The sequence below is a fragment of the Anopheles coustani genome, chromosome 2 (assembly GCF_943734705.1).
Source record: "Anopheles coustani chromosome 2, idAnoCousDA_361_x.2, whole genome shotgun sequence".
In the NCBI taxonomy this organism is placed as follows: Eukaryota; Metazoa; Arthropoda; class Insecta; order Diptera; family Culicidae; genus Anopheles; species Anopheles coustani.
Window position 1 is genome coordinate 19,788,350 of NC_071289.1, and position 14,357 is coordinate 19,802,706.

General features: G+C 44.0%; 1 protein-coding gene across 1 annotated transcript; it reads left to right on the top strand.

The window, feature by feature from the left end:
- Positions 1-442: 442 nt before the first annotated feature.
- Positions 443-13,696, top strand: LOC131264053 (netrin receptor unc-5-like). The gene is made up of 7 exons (XM_058266342.1): positions 443-896; positions 1,082-1,321; positions 8,303-8,499; positions 9,540-9,618; positions 12,176-12,346; positions 13,229-13,528; positions 13,692-13,696. The coding sequence occupies exons 1-7, from the start codon at positions 443-445 to the stop codon at positions 13,694-13,696; spliced, it is 1,446 nt and encodes a 481-aa protein (XP_058122325.1).
- The last annotated feature ends 661 nt before the right edge of the window (positions 13,697-14,357 follow it).

The window sequence follows — 14,357 nt, forward strand, 5'->3', positions numbered from 1 at the left end:
ACCCACCCTGGAATCCGTTCCGGGTCTGGAGGGCGAAACATAACCGGCAACACAACATTAAAATCACCATCGAACCGATGTCGAGCGGCTGCTGCTGCTGGAAGCGGGAGTGGTTCGGGACTGAATGTAGCTAAGCTCGCAACGAACGGCTTTCATTGGGCACACATACGAGGGCACACCGACATACGGTGTCCGCAGCCAGCCCAGCCATGAGGATAAGAAAAGCGACACTGTTTCAATTATTTATTATCGGCTTGTTCGGCTCGCCGTCGGTGGTTGTAATTGCCCAGAAGGTGAACAAGGACCGCCAACAGCAACATCAGCAGAGACAGCTTTTAGGTGGTCCACATGAGCCCTGGGGTCAGGTCGGTCACCAGCTATCAGGTCGGGCTATGCACCTCAGGCGGGCGACAACAACGATTTCGGCTACATTTCCGACGCCATGTTGCCGGATGTGCACCACCACGGCAATGGTGGTCAGCTCCCGCCGGCAACCAGCTTTCCGAGCCCGTTTTCCGGCACGGTGACGAACGCGAAGCCGAAGGGCAACCACGACGAGGAGGACGGCAACGAAAGCCACGAAAGCGATGGCGATGAGGGAGATGACGATGAGGACGATGAATACGATGATGGGGGCGAGGAGCTTTTGGAGCACTATGATGTGGATGCAAGGACTGCGGAAGTGGATCGGCCTGATCGGCCCGATGGACAGAAGCACGACTCGCTTGACTATACGGACAACTTTGAATCGGCGAGCATCGATCAGATCGCAACGTTCGGCGGTGGGCAAGATGGGACGCCACTTCCGGTGTTTTTAGTTGAGCCAAAGAGCGCATATGTGATGAAGAATCGTCCGGCGGAACTGTATTGTAAGGCGTCGCATGCACTTCAGGTGAGTTACATTTAACCGTAAAATGATCCATTAGAGGTCGGTGTAAAAAAGTGGACTTTGTCATTGGGAAAGTAAATTGAAAAATACCTAATTAAAATCTGAAAGACCAACCACACCTCTCAAATCCCTCAGAACACCCTTGAAAACTCAGACAACTCCAACATGACAGCATGTTTTTAGGTTCTCAAGCATTCGGTCTCGTCCCGTTCCAAATCTCGTTCAAGTGCAGCGGAAGCACGAAGCCACCGCCAACGGTGAAGGAACACCACACCGATCCACACAGCGGCATCCAGCTGCAGGAAGCCACGGCCACCATCACGCGCGAGCTGGTCGACGAGTTCTTCGGCGACGGTCCATTCAAGTGCGAATGCCGCGCTTACTCTTCCCGGGGCCACGTCAAGACGCAACCGGTTACGATCCAGGTGGCAAGTAAGTGTTAATTACCGCCTGGTTACCATTTCTTCCGTGATGCTCCGCCCGGGGAGAGGGATTCTAAAGCGCGAGGATGGGACCGGGAGTCGGTTATTTATTTACCTTGTGCTCATTATTTACTCATTCTCGTGTTGGTTCCTCATCAGTTTATGTTGTTGGTTCGCCTCATGACCAAAAGAGCTGCCTGCCAAACATTAGAGCTTATCATAGTCCCGTCGCCATGATCCATTAAAGTCGAGGAGACTGGTGGAGAGAATCACTGGGACTCAGGTTTCGTTTCACAAAACTATAATCACTCCATTTCGAGATGACCAGCATGGAGCAGATTAATACAATTGAGTATTACCATAAATAAGGTTCAAGCTTGCATGCCTCACGAATTCTCCAAATGACAGAAAAACTGTGGAGGTACATCGATGCACTTGCGTCATTTCAACCATTTTGGAAAGTGGAATATTGCAACACACAACTTCCGGAATACATTTCGTTGACATGTGAAATTTAATATACCGAATAAAAAGGTGCGCATTGAGGGACATAATTTCCAACGTTTTAACGCAATTACATTTCCTTTACCTTCAAGTTTCGCACTCACTTTTTCAATCCTCTGAAGGTATTTTCTGCATTGGCTGAGTGCATGCTGAGCAACAGATACATTGAACAGCCAAGGAGTTAAGCCGGGGATTGAAATACGTTTAGTAAAGGCCACTCCTTTCGATTTTGTTTTCACTTAAACTGCGCAATACCAAAATCCATTCGAAAGAAATAAGCATTGGCGACCTGTGACTGCGAACCGAAAGTCACACGGATTGCAACATCCATTAGCGAATTGGGGAAATGGCGGGATGGAGATCGAAAGTCGTTTTACATATTCATTCGATGGCGAAGAACGCAGTTTAATTGAATGCGCTCCCAAGAGGCGGGAAAGCTTGGGGATTTAATTTATGTTTCAATCTTGTTTACTTTTCTTGTTGTCGGGAGATTTCGAAATTAATTGACCAGCGGTACAGTTTAAAAAGCAAAGAACATCAATTACAATGGTGTAATTGCATTCCAGAAGAGCTTACCATGCCTCGAGGAATAATGTTAAGTGCTCATTACATTATTTTCGGTTCATTTCATATCTTGATTTCAGTAACATCAGCCAAATCTGTTTTTTATCCTGACATCGAGCGCCAAATCGTAAATAATTATGGTATCACATTTTGAGGACATAATCGAAATTTTCAAGATCAAATCTTTCTCAATTACAAACTAATCCGATATTCCCACAATCAGGACCCATCCTTTAACGATGGCTATGTATCATCGAGATGGGACTTTCCGTCCTCGAAGGGGTTGAATAGAAATTTGGTTCAACCCATCATTCCGAGAGAAACCCTGCCGGCAATATTAGAAAGGGCCGATTCGATAGGAATTTATGAACTTTAATAATCCCCAACGCTTTCCTTCCTGACAAACTTTTTAAACGCCAACCTTCTTTCATTCCCGAACCGACGCCATGAAATTTATGAGCTCCTCCTTCCCGGGGTTAGAAAATTAAAAACAAATGTCTGACTCCAAATGAAACCAAATATGACTTTTTGTGTTTGTGGTTGTATTTCTGCTCCTCTCTCTAACTCTGTTGAATGTTGTGGCAGCCTGTCAAGGGCCCTCGTTGTGGCAATGCATCATACGAACGAAAGGAAGTAACATAAAAATGGGGATCGATAGTATTGGAATGTGCTCAACATAAGGCAGCTTGCCATGGAAGCGGCAAGTTGGTCGCAGATGGTGCCAAAAGTTACTCTGTGTTCGTGATTGTGTGCAGAATGCTTGACAGGAAAGTAAACGTCAATTATGCACGCTTTTTATGCTGGTTGACACATGAGTAACATAGAAATGCAAATCGTAGGAGATTCGTTAAAAACTGTCCTGGAATGTGATTGATTGTCCGCGACGTTCATACTGACCTCTGTTTCGAATAGTTTTTACATGAGTTTTTCGTCTTTATGAGTTGTTTGATTAAATAAAATTGACAATAAACTGCAGCAATGTCTCTACTGAAAACTATATTTGGGGATATAAAACAGTATCTGTTCGATCTATTGCTTACACAAAAATTGGCGCCAGTTTGACTGTTCATGCTGTCATGTTGAGCACCAGCCGAAGAACATTATTCACGACCAACTATGTGGCGGAGTGTGAGTAAATATGCTTATGCGTTTAGGCAAATCCTCAGCTACCTACTGGAGGGTCTCAAGTTGGCTTTTCCAAGACATAAAGTTCATACAGCGGAGTTCTGAACTGCCTACGTTCTTGAGAGGAATTGTTTCTTTATCTTCTTATTAATTCTTCCGCGCATTCCCAAGCGTGACTACAACAAACCACATACATCATTTGTTATTCAAATTTTTCCTAGATTGTGACCGTAACGCTTGATGACATAAATAATAACCCCATGGGGAGTTGCAACTTGGGTCTCTAGCTTAGTCTATGGCTACACTTCGTTAAGTTTTTCCTTTGTTTCGAGGTTTGTAGTGAGGTTATGAACGAGAAGAGCTCTTGGACTGCATTAAAAGAATTGTGATTAAGCCTTCATTATGCTTCTGATAGCTATTTAATAGATCTAATAGGATGAAGGTATGAAATTTATCGAACAGATATATATATAGCATTTATAAGATGCAACTTGTTAGTAAATCTGAATCTTTATTTTACAAAAAAACACGTTACAGTTACATAAAATGTCTGCTAAACAAGTCTTACCCCTTCAACTCCCATTCCACTTCAGATACTTAACATCGAATACGCACCTTCACTTGGATGATTCATGACCACGGCCAATCAAAACGGCATCTCCTAGGGTCAATCGTGCGGCAATCGTTGACCTAATGGTGACGGCTATAATCCTATTATCTCGATATATCTTGATTTGCATACGAACGAGGAGCAGAAGCGGAACGTTTTGTCTGCCCGGCGACTTTCTGCACTCGGCGTCTGCGTTCATTCGGTCGCTTCAACGGCCTCTCGGTAGGAATGTGATCTTAAGCCGGCGTGACAATGTGCTCGATGAAAGCCGGAGTGGAGACCTCAGAAAATCAAGTCGGTAGTACTCCGGTCTGACGTCTTGCTAACAAGTGGCCCCCGAGGGGAATCGTAGAAGACTAATCAAACAAAATGCAAAGCTATCATTGCAAGAAGTTGTTATCCATCGCGACGAGTGACACGGCAGAAGGTCTTGAGAAACGGTTTTTGCTATGCAGCCCCATTTGAGGTTCTTTCTCTCCGTTTCTTGTCTACGTTTGTCTCCACGGGCTGCGGTTTCCTATGGCACGCTTTGCTGATAAGATCGCCGACTCACTGACGTGTGACAACAGGCCACGGAACGCAACCACCGACAGCGAAGGCTCAGGGCTGACAAACATGAAAAATGTGGATGAATGGTTTAAGCTGTATTTATGTTGATGAACCTCCGTGGCAGCTGACCGACGTAACTATGCAGATGGAAAGGCATTGGTGAGGGTGCTGCTGGGAGGAATAAAACAATTGACAATCATAGAGTTAGCTGGCCGAATAAATAAACTCGACGACAGCGGACGTGTCTATGTTCATTTATCATTTCTTGGCCAGATCAGGTCGCGGTATTCCACATTATGGAAGAAAAAGGTGCGTTTAAACCCTGCTGATTCTGGTTCTTAGAGTTTCGGCCGATAACAATAGAATTGTTTGAGAAGGTCTGTTTGTTTCTTTCTGTGGCGCTGTTTATATCAGTGAGTTGTTATCTATTTCAAAGACCTTGTAGAGTTCAAGATCGTTTCCTACAATCATCGCTAAAATGCGTTTGAAAAGTTTTAATAAGTGTAGCGTGTGTTTCTAAAGAATGTTTTTTTTCCAAAATGTTGATGTTTGAACGATGTGTTGTTTATTTTCCAAGTGTTCGACACAGTTTTGAAGCATCTTGGAGGGAAGATGGCACTTGAAGTGAAAGTGAGCGATCCTTGCTGATGCTTTTTAATATGATTTGAAGTGCTAGAAAAGAGCTCTTTCCTTACAACTTTTCTCATTCTGATGACACTCGTCTGCAATAAATGTACGCCTTTCATGCCTCTTCATTCGCCGGGTAAGTTTTCTTGTATGAAAAACACTCTCCGATACCGAAGCATAAAGGCACACCGGGAAGCCTCCAAACCGCGATCCGTCTGTAAACTTTCCCCCTTCGCACATCGCGAGGTACTTATTTAGTTTGCTCACTTGGTGAAGGTACTTCAGCGTGCCACAAATGTGACCCACAAACAGTTGCACCGAGTCACCGTTTGTTCTACAACCGTGAGAGCGGAAGGTTGAAAAATGTGTGTAATTTAGTTCACGGAGGACACGCCCGTTAACGAAGAACACGAATCTTACACCCACCATCCATCAACAAGACGAACCGGCGACCGACTCCGGGAGTCCAGGGACGTTCTTGTCGTCGAATTAGTTTTGGAGGGTATAATTATTCAAAGTGTAAAATTCTGGTCCCAAAAAGAGGGAAACAAAGACCTTCGTTGTGCCGGGGTCCAAACGTTGTTAAAACGACGTTCGGATGGCGACTAATAAATATCGGAAAACCAACCTGGAACCATATGGTTCCACTGATGAAGAAGAAGGTTCCCGAGTGTTGGAATTTAAATAAAATAGTAAGAGCCAAGACCACCTTGGGGATGGAAACCGGAAACAGTTCGAGATGCAGTCCAATGGGTAATTTATCGAGGTGCTCCGCACCATCGTAACATCCAGGGAAGGGACCCTTGTAACGCATTTGTCACAGTCGTTCCGTTCCGTAACGGGACGTTTCAATATTTAGGAGGAATGTCTACGGGGTGACATCTTCGGCTCACCCTTCAATCGAATTTATGCAGTCGGGTGTTTCAAATTTAAAGCGTCAAAATAGACCTAAAGGCATTCACTGAGTTCGATCGTCTTCGGCATTGTGTGACTCGACTCGACCTACCATTTTGAAGACGTTGACAGCGACGACCCTAATGCATTCGGTTCAGATGCAAATGAACTGCGTGCTTGTTGCCGATTGAATATTTATGTGCCTGGAACCTTCGGATGAGATGTTGTAACAAGCATTCAAATCAAAGTATTTTTGTTATTTTGCCGAAAAACGAAAGTTTGTCACGTTCGTTAGGCACAATTCAATTCACCCAAGATTATACAACAGTTCATAAACGCGATAATTTGTGGTTTTTAACATAGGTAAGAGTTAAATAAGTTGTTCACTTGAATCTGGGTAATTTTGTCTCCTTAAAATGAAACTTATGACATTCATTTTGCCGGCTCTGGTTAGTTAAAGTTAATAAAAACATATTAATAAGCTTTCCTCAAAAATGACATTCCAGACCAAGCCCATGCGCTAACCTTCCTGATCTTTGACTTCACACGGCCTCATTATTTACCCACTCATTGACAACTTCACACACCGTTGGCAGTGACATGCTTGTTTGTACAAGTGTTGTTTCCCATGAAAATTGCTACCACAAATAGTCCCAAAATACTCATCACCAGGTCAAATGCCCACCGGGTTTAAGGATATACTTCTCCTCCACCTGGAACCACCATCTTGGCGTCTGACAACCCTGTCAAGCTGTCCAACATCTTGACCGCTGTCAACACAACTTCTTGAGCCGCGCAAAATGACGAGACGGCACTGCGTACTGAAATCGATAGTTTCCCCTGTTTCAATGAAATTTACCTTTCCCTCCACACCTCCAGGAGCTCCAAGTTACGGTCAATTGAACACACAAACCTCGGACCTACCTTTGGATACTTTGGGCAAACATCTTCAACTCTGGGTGGCGAGGGTCAGATATTGGAGATCAAAACACAGCGGGGAAAGCTCGAAGTTGTGTAAAAAGCGGATTGGCGGATAAGTGGCCAAACATTGGGTCACGCCTTTTTACCCGCAGAAGGATCCACCTTTACCCTTTTCGATTGGACACACTTTGAATTAGTGTTGTGCATAATGAATCTTTTCGCGAGATTCATTCATATGAATCTTTCACCTAAGATTCATTCAGATGGATTCATGAATCTTTGCGGATTCGAATCTTCAAAGCCTAATGAATCTTTCGAAACCTTAATGAATCCTCATTAATCTTTCATGGATCTCTCACGAATCTTCCCGATTCTTTCATGGGCGTGGACAATGCGATCAAAAAAATAAAAAGGGGGTCCCTCAACCCTTGGCTAGTGACTTTTCATCAGTTGGTGTGTCTTTAAGATTCATGAATCTCTCGACGAAAGATTCATGAATCCCTTATAAGGCAGAGATTCATTCAGATTCATGAATCGGAATCAGATTTACACAACTCTACTTTGAATCAATAAAAATTGGAACCACTCGGGACGTACTCCACATGATCCCAAGTGCAATCGTCAGTTTTGAAACACAAACATTTGTCCTTATTATTTTACTTCCCGCTTGAAGTTAACGATTAAATCTTGTAAAGCCGATAGTAAATTTTCTAAATTCAAAAGATCTTCATTGAGATTGGAAGAAATTGAAATAATTGATGATCGCAAATTGTCAAACTGTGTCGGTTGAATGAAAGTATTTCCAAATTTAATATCTATTACTTTACCTCCCATGCACAATGCTTTATACGTGTTGTTCCTCAGACACATTAGAAGGCAACAAAATAGAAACCACGATCCGTTTCTTGTTGATGTTTGCTCGCTTGTGTGGTCTTCAGAGCTTGCGGTTAATTGTTGAAGCACTTTCCGTCTCCTCGCAATTGACCGGTTGCAGTTTGCACACAAGCCCTTTTTCATCACCCCCTAAGTCCGTCCCTGTGTCGCTCACACTATTCAACCCGTGAATGCAGTTTGCATTCATCCACGACCACGCCATTTATCGCTCGGACATCGTCGCGGTTCGTCGTCGTTGTTGAACGTCTCTCGCTTGTACTCATTGGTTTGTCTGCTTCCTCTCTGTGTTTACTCTTCTCACAGCCATCAAGAAGCAAATTAGCATCTCGCCGAGGAACGTGCGCGTCGGTACGGGTGGTCGGGCCGAGCTGAACTGCATCGCGAATGCAACTCCGGCGGCCAAAGTCGTCTGGCTGAAGAACAACATACCCGTGCAGCCCAATCCTCCGTTCGTCCTCGTCGGCGACAATTCGCTCCTGATTGCCCGAGTCGAGCTTCAGGTAAGTGTCCTAAGCCTTGCATCATCATCTGCCCCGATTTCCCTTTTTCCACCTGACATGAACCATATTATGGTTTTCTACTTTTTTCAATTCTTTTTCCTTTATTTCGTCCTGCAACATATAACTTTCAACTGACATTCACGATCCACCCGAGGGCGTGTTGTGTCCGTCATGAAATCCGTAGCAGGTTGAAGAAACGATGATTTCCATCTGGGACAAAGCCCAGTTTTCTTTCCACAGACATATCTTTGCTGCCGCGTGAGAATCGTGGTGAATCGATAGCATGATTCCTTTCAAGGAGCAGATTTATATCATCTTGCGTGATAGGATCTGGGTTCGGGGGTTCGAGAATAGAACATCGCGCCTACCTTTCGAGCCGATACCGGTATCAAAAGGACCTGATTACAGCTCTGTAACTCGTGGACAATGGAAATCCTACCCCGGACTTGGTGGACCCCTTCTTCAAAGATGATCATCATTTTCTTCTCCTATTCATTCTACGAAACTTTTCTCGGGATTTTCCATTCCGATGGCTTCAGCGACCGACAAACGAAATAGAATCCAAATGCTCATGTTTTGTTCTCCACGTTCCGGTGGGAGTGAATTCTTGCTGTGACAGCAATCCTGTGCGATGAAATCCGTAACCGAAACTTGTTACATCGTTCTGTTCGTTTCGTTACGTTACGTTGAAGAAGCTGGGTTTTCGGTTGAAGACCGCAACGTCGGCGCCGCCAACACACGACGAAGGCGGTCCAGCTGGCCTTATCCTGCTTTTGATGTTCAAATTTTCATTCTTCTTGGGTATCCTCCCTTTTCGAGTTGCACCACCCTTTCCAGCCCATCCGTTTTCCACTCATCCTGGAGGACACACAATGGACACAGGTCGTGTTGCTTTTTTATTCCTTGAAAGATTATTCTTTTCCCTTCATCAAAGAATTTCCAAAATATGTTTTTCCTTTCGTCCGCTTTCAATGTGCTGTCGGGTTTTGCTGACTCCTCATTCGTTTCTTTTTCTTCCCTTTATTGTCTTTTGCCAGCAGGACATGGCCAATTATACATGTGTTGCGGAGAACATAGCCGGCAAGCGCATCTCTGAGCCAGTTTCAATCACCGTGTACGGTAAGTGTTGTTTCGAAATTTTCTTCCCTTCTCAGATCCTCTTCTCTTATCTGTCATCTGGCCATTCACGTAACAAATGGCAAGCAGAGAAAGAAAGTGGCAATCGCTATCAGGACACCAGTTTTAAGAGTCCTTCACGATTGAAACATCTTATGGGAGAAGAAGAATTCAAGGAACCTTAGCGCAAGAAAGCAAACAAACCCGGCTCGAACGAATGAAAGAAACTGGAACAATATCTCACTCATTGCGCTCCAGTTATTCCCCTGCGAACGCAGAGGCCCCTGAATATTCATTAACCTTGCCTAACTTCGTTTAATTTTACTTTACGGAAAATTATGCACCCTCTGCAGACATACAAAGCTTTACTTTCTCACAGGACATCAGGACTTCCTCCTGGAGGTAGGGATCCCCCTAATGGACAGTATCTCAGACGTGACAGACGGGAAACCTAGTGGGAATATTTAAAATTTACACGTTGAAAACTACGCCCAGGCGAAAACTGTTTTTCTGTACCCCATTTAAAAAAATGTCACTTCAAGACAAGATGCGTTTCTACACGGAACCCGCAGCGATGACAGGACATTACAGTGACGCACCCCTGTCTTACTGCAACGTACAAATTTCGTCTCCCGCCCAACGAATTTCCCACATTTGATAAGCACAAAAATGTGGGTTATTTGTATGCGTGATGATTGATCTACATACATTTATTCCCTTTCGATTCCTGGTGATGAAGGATGGTGTGTAAAGCTTCCCACAGTGAAAATGCGGGAGGTTTCCTGACGTGACATGGGAAAAATCTTGTGACACTCTTCTGCCCATCCGGGGACTCAGGTTGACATCAAACTTGTCATTATTCTATTAACGTTAAAGCATGGGGTTGGAATTATCCCAAGAGAGATCCAATTTTAGTTTCGTTTAAAACATTCCCTGGATAGAGTATGTGGTTTACAAAAGCAGAAAATGTATCAAAGTGAAAGAAAACTTCACTCACCAATCGATTCCACGCAGTTTCCATGGCTGAAAAATTGAATAAAACATTAAATAAATTGCTTAATGTAATGCACTCAATAGTTCGAATCAATGGAAGCGCAGACGACAGCGCTTGACGAAAGTTAAACGACCGACATCCCGAATATCCGAAAGCAACTGATCAATGGATACTAAATCGTGAGACAACGATAATGAAAATCGATACAATTTAAAGCGCTGTAAGCAAACAGAATATGTTGATTGTGGCCAATGAAGGAGAATTAATTCCGGACTGGAAGATGACGGAACGAAAAACTGCTCACCCAAAACTGATAAAAGCAGACAAAATGCAGAGTGGGATTCGAAAGTCCTGGAAAAGAGTTTGCTACGAATTCAGAAAACAGAAGAGTCAATGCAGTAACAAAGTGGAATAGCATTTTCTTATCATCAACGGCAGCAGCTAAAATGGGATCCAATGTTTAGCTTAAAACGTTACAGAGCACATGTTCGGGCCTCTTTTCGGCTCATTTACGAACGACTTTGGTCGGAAGACGATAGCGAAGGCGACGCGATAAACTCGGAATCTAAAAGTGCATCCCTTGGAAGCCGCGTGTCGTCTTCTGGCTGCCATTCGTACCCAAACTTGACGACCATTAAGTGATTTTAATGGCTGTAGTATAGTTTTCCTTTTTCTCCGTTCCCTCGCGTCTCTAGTCATTATTAGTGCGTTATTTTCTGGTCGCTCTTGGCTTTCGTTTTTATCTGTGGATGTGTCACATCCCGAAAAATCGTAGAGCGTTGATTTAGAGCGAACGATAAGTAATACTACGTTGCTTCGAGGGTTAAGCCTACTGGCATGTGGATTTTCATGCCCCCCTCGTGCTTCTTTGGTCGAAGAAGTTGAGAAATCGATACAACCCCATTCGAAATATTCGACCCCGAGATGCTGGGACAATGTTGTAACGATCGACGACCTGTCACGCTGATCGTTCTTTAAGTCTCAAGAATTTTTGTTTTTGGATTTCATTTCCCGTTTCTTGTCAGCAAGCGGACCAGCTCAATCTTCCAGGTCATATCATTCCTGTTTAATGTCCCGCGAGAGATGTGCCACTTAAGAGCAGCCTCAAATCAATGTGTTCCTCTTCTTTAGCGAAATGGGAAAAAAAGAAACAAACGAACGCTCAAATGAAATGTGCTCCAAATTATCAATATAATGGTGCCGTAATCTATGAATTGCTCCCCTCGGTCGTCGATTGGAGAAGGCCTCGATTAGCGCGAGGAAGGTTTGTGTTTTGATACGACTCACAACAACCGGAGTATGTTCTCGGCGGGAATCGGCGAGCCGACGACAGGACATAAATTTGAGGATTACCGTTGACGTGATCGCTCCACCAAAATGGAATCTAGGTAGGAAAAAGGGGGCCTCGCAAGGGTACTTATTTTCGAGCCGCGTTTTTACGACTCGCCGTTCATCTATCTGTCAAGCTTACGAGCACCTTCACCGTGAATCCTAATATAGTTTTATTTTATGATGGTTTTTGGATTTTTTCACTCCATCCACAACCTTCCCTTTTTCTCAACACAGTCGACGGTGGCTGGAGCCCCTGGGGTCTCTGGACAGACTGTAAATGTCCTGGCCATCCAAAGCAAGGCCAGAAGCGAACCCGAGCGTGCAACAGTCCGGCACCGATCAACAATGGAGCGCAGTGTCCGGGGGCGAGTACTGAAACAACGCCCGATTGTCTTCCTTGTTCCGGTAAGTGAGAACAGTTTTCTTTGATCTGCCCCCGAAAACCCCCATTCCCTCCTTGTTTCGTTTATTTATAAAATAACTTGCAAGATGCAAGCCATAAATCTTGTCATCGCTCTCGGATTTTATTAGTTTTCTTTTTTGATTATATCCCATCACTCACTGTAAATTATTAACATTCCATCATTCACGCACGCTATCTCATCATTCCTGCTTAACTCATCCCGAAATCCGCCCCTTCTCCGTTAAATAGATGATGTCCAACTAGTGAACCCGAACGGATATCACCTGACCGGTAAGAACAAACAATACTTGTAGTTAAGAATGCAAAAACATATTACTTACAGAATTGTTAACAATTTATGCATGTGATTTTTTTACAGAAAATAATTTAATGGTTTTATGTACATTGTTGTTGTATTACTTGGTTTTTAGTAATTTCAGACATAATTTACTTTACCTCCATTGTTATGAAATGTTCAACCAATCTCTTTTATGAGCTCTTAAAAATTAACAAGTCGCATTCTTCTTCTCCCATAATATCCTTATCATTAGAGAACCTATCCCATTTCCATAACTCTGTTCGATCTCTAGTCATTTCATTGCCTCATTGCGCCAGAGCAAAAAGTATAAAATCCTAACAATTTTACATTTTGCATGCATCGCATGACTGTCCCTTGCACTGCCCCTCCAAGGTTCCCTCGAGAACTTGTCCGAAAATGCTGTCAAGCTGGTACCGGCAATAGGAACCATGTTTCAACCAGGTCCGGGAGCTCAGCGGCCGAGCAAGGCGACAAGCAACGGACATGTTCTCACTCACCCAGATCGTTTGCCACCATATCTTCGGCATCTCATTTCACTAACTTCATTTGCATAATTCAATTACAGCCGGCCGCTGGTCAGCCTGGTCGGAGTGGAGCGAATGCGGTCCGGACTGCACCAGAACTCGGCAGCGATCGTGCATCGGCGGTAGGACAGGGGCGGCAGCGTCGACCCAGCTGATGGCCTCTCAGTCCGGAGGTGCCCACACGGTGACCAGTGCGGCCCTCGTGGCCAATGGGTCCTCTTCCACCGGTCCCGACCGAGCGCAGGCCTTCGTCGTCGACAGTCCTACGATCGGGAGCTGCGTCGGGAAGAGCCAGCAGACGGAGAAGTGTAACGGCGGGATGTGTAACTACACGGTCCAAGGTAAGTGCCCTGTACCCGAGCCGTCCATCTAGCGACCGAGCAGGGTGTGATGGTTCAATCGAGCAGCAAAAATGTTTACTCCCTAGACACCCCAATGAGAATGTACCAAAGTTCTAATGGCTGCAACGATGATTTATTTTCAACGTTCCTTACGCATTTGCAGAATAAGTTTGGCAAACATTGCGCGTCCGTACTGTTTGCCTCATTTACCCGAGTCGAAACCATTCCATTTCATGAAGAAGGTTTTACATTTTACAAAACTAGAGTGCTCCTAGAATCAACCCTTCATTAAAAAATGTACCATTACTCGGATTTTCGAATGACAACTTAAATTAAAATTTGAAAGAGATATGGTAATCGGTTCGTTAAATGTCATTGGTATAGCAACAATTTCCATAAAGACATGCAACTCTTTTGAAATAAATCGAAATAAATGTCATTACCATAGCAGCTTCTGGAAAACTCTCCACCGATTTTACAATACAATTTAAAGTTGTTGTTAATACCTGTGTTCTGTCAAACCGCTTTTATGGTTTATTTTATGTCAACACCATATTCATAAACTCTCCCACCAGAGATTCTCGGACATCTAAGTCGTTTTTTATTGCACGAACCATTAAAGAAAGCCCCATCTTTAAGGGATAACCTAGTGAAACAATTCAACGTTCGCGAAATTCACTTGCCGAGTTCCGTTGCTGCATTCGACCCCAGCGCAACGCAAACACTTGGTACATAAATTGTATTTTAATCTTCATGAATAATTAAATGAGAAGATTTTTTTTCCAGGGATCACACAGTGTTCGCGTTGACGGTGGTCTCGCACTTTGTC

Bases quoted from the DNA above. Each gene is read 5' to 3' on its own strand.
- LOC131264053 (XM_058266342.1), top strand. From the start codon at position 443: ATGTTGCCGGATGTGCACCACCACGGCAATGGTGGTCAGCTCCCGCCG. The intron at 1,322-8,302 runs GTAAGTGTTAAT...CTCTTCTCACAG, and splicing joins GGTTACGATCCAGGTGGCAA to CCATCAAGAAGCAAATTAGC. The intron at 9,619-12,175 runs GTAAGTGTTGTT...TTCTCAACACAG, and splicing joins AGTTTCAATCACCGTGTACG to TCGACGGTGGCTGGAGCCCC.